This window comes from Temnothorax curvispinosus, unplaced genomic scaffold, assembly GCF_003070985.1.
Source record: "Temnothorax curvispinosus isolate PA1 unplaced genomic scaffold, ASM307098v1 QBEX01004354.1, whole genome shotgun sequence".
Taxonomy (NCBI): Eukaryota; Metazoa; Arthropoda; class Insecta; order Hymenoptera; family Formicidae; genus Temnothorax; species Temnothorax curvispinosus.
In genome coordinates, this window is record NW_020214134.1 from 4,240 (window position 1) to 6,280 (window position 2,041).

A 2,041-nucleotide genomic window follows, 5' to 3' on the forward strand; every position below is an offset into this window, starting at 1 on the left:
TATATATTGTGACGTTGCGGCCCGCCGCTTCGTGGCAGCGCCCCGCCGCCGTCACAAAGCGCGGAAATTCGCGCTCAGGGAGGCGACGACTAGATCTCCAGAGGCCAAAAATGTATATCATTTCCGCGTTTTGACTATTTGTTTTATTTTTATGCAATTGTAATACGCGCGGCGCCTCACCCCACCACGACGAATCTTCGAGGGAGTACACGTAACGGAAGGACCAAGGACCGAGGAGGGGTGGCGAAAGCGGAAACCACTGGGATCCCGGGCGGCGAGAGCAACGCGGCAGGCGTGCGGCGCGTGAGGCAGCGATGGACAAGGCCGCCGATAGCGGGGCCCCAGGCGCCTGGGGAAAACCCGGCCTCAGCAATCTGCCTCCACGAAATACCGGCCCGCGGGGTGGGTGTCCACCGCCCCGAAGTCAAACCGGAGGCACACCGGCCAGAACGAAGTCCAGTCCGCTGCCCAGGGACAAATTGAAGGAGTCGCTACGCCGCCGAGGGACCGTTGCGCGCCCCCGAAGGATCCACCTTACGACGATCCTGCGTTACAATATCGCGCGAGCTTGCAAGCTCGCTCTCGATTGGTCGGCGCGCCCCTACGAAAGGGGGTGCCACATCGATTCCGCAATCGAGCGGATTTAGCGAGACACTCTCTGGTCGTCCGTCGGCGAGGCCGAACACGAAAGGTTTTCTTCAGATTCGCGCCCCGAGTCGGGTATTTTTTTCGTCCTGCGACGACTTGGTACGAGGTGACGGCGAGGAGCCCTACGAGGAGACATCGCATCGGTGAGGTTGCCCGCAAGTACTTGATACCGAAATGTAAAGCCACGACGCCGCCCTCCGGTGCGCGCTCTCGCCCGGGATTACGTTTGTAACATCGCGACACGCGTACGGTTCCTTGAGACCGAGTATCGAATGGCGATCGACGGCGAGAGCGAAGGGCCTCGGGATGGTATCGTGGCCGCGGAATCGCGATAACGACGTGATAACAAGCCTCTGGAGATCGCGATAGATTTGTTGGCGAAATCCGGTAATGCGAGTCCGTCTTCATGTAATATCCGCGCTTGCGGTCGCGTCTCGCGCACACGGTGCTCACGACGTATCGAAATACCAAATATTGCGTAGGTCGGAATGTCGGCTGCGTCGGCACATTAATCGCGTCAACGTTTATGTGGGCTAATTGCCTTAGGAAAGTGTTCGCGTAAGGATAGTTATGTTCGGACGCGTTGTTTCGGTAGCGGTGTGTAAGAATTAGTCGTGCTGACTGCGGGAGAGCGTTACTCGCGTGAATTACTCCGTTCTCGCGATCGGCACAGCGCCGTCGTAATTGCGTGTTATTAGTGCTCGCGGTAATTCCGCATATATTTTCCTCGCGTTCGTTCCGTATTTCGCGCTATGCCGAGTATCTCGGCGTATCATTCTTCGCGTTCGAAAGTCACGGGAGACAATGTGCCGAATTCGATCTGAATAACTTGCGTTGATTTTAGTTATTACGTGCGTTAGATTAAGTCCGTATTTTCGCGTTAGTTATAAGATTTCGCGTCTCTTGACGATCGCGCCGGAAGTTTCTCGCGTTATTGCATTGCGTACGGTTCTCATTACGTGGAGCCGCGGCTTACACCACGATTCCACTGGTGTTAGGCTTAAAGATAATTGGCGACAGAATTCTCATGCGACTCTATACGTGGCGTCCACGTGCTCCGAGCGGGACATCCCGTCCTCTCGCGATCTTTCCTGCGAGACTATCTTTTCTATTTCCGTGATTGTTCCGCGTCTACTGTCAATGTTCCATCTTAATTATAAGTTTCGTCCTACCGTATTTCTCTGATCTAATCGCAGCGCCTTCTGCGCGGTTGCTATACGATAACGTAATATTCCGTTTATTTCTGGCGTCCGCGCTATCATTCCTTTTGTTGTTTGATTCCTGACGCTCGCGTGATTAATTATTTGATTTGTTCGATTGACTGAAGCCGAATTGGCATGTTTATTTCACCCGCGAATTTCTCAAGAATAAATGTTATTTTTGAATTGTTAAT

At 53.7% G+C, this 2,041-nt stretch overlaps 1 protein-coding gene across 1 annotated transcript in view; it reads right to left on the minus strand.

Moving 5' to 3' along the window:
• Nucleotides 1-1,802: 1,802 nt before the first annotated feature.
• LOC112453444 overlaps nucleotides 1,803-2,041 on the minus strand; it is a 3,415-nt gene continuing 3,176 nt past the window's right edge. Inside the window, exon 4 of the mRNA XM_025014234.1 lies at nucleotides 1,803-1,861. Within this exon, the coding sequence (XP_024870002.1) occupies nucleotides 1,803-1,861 (59 nt within the window). The remainder of the gene's footprint in view (nucleotides 1,862-2,041) is intronic.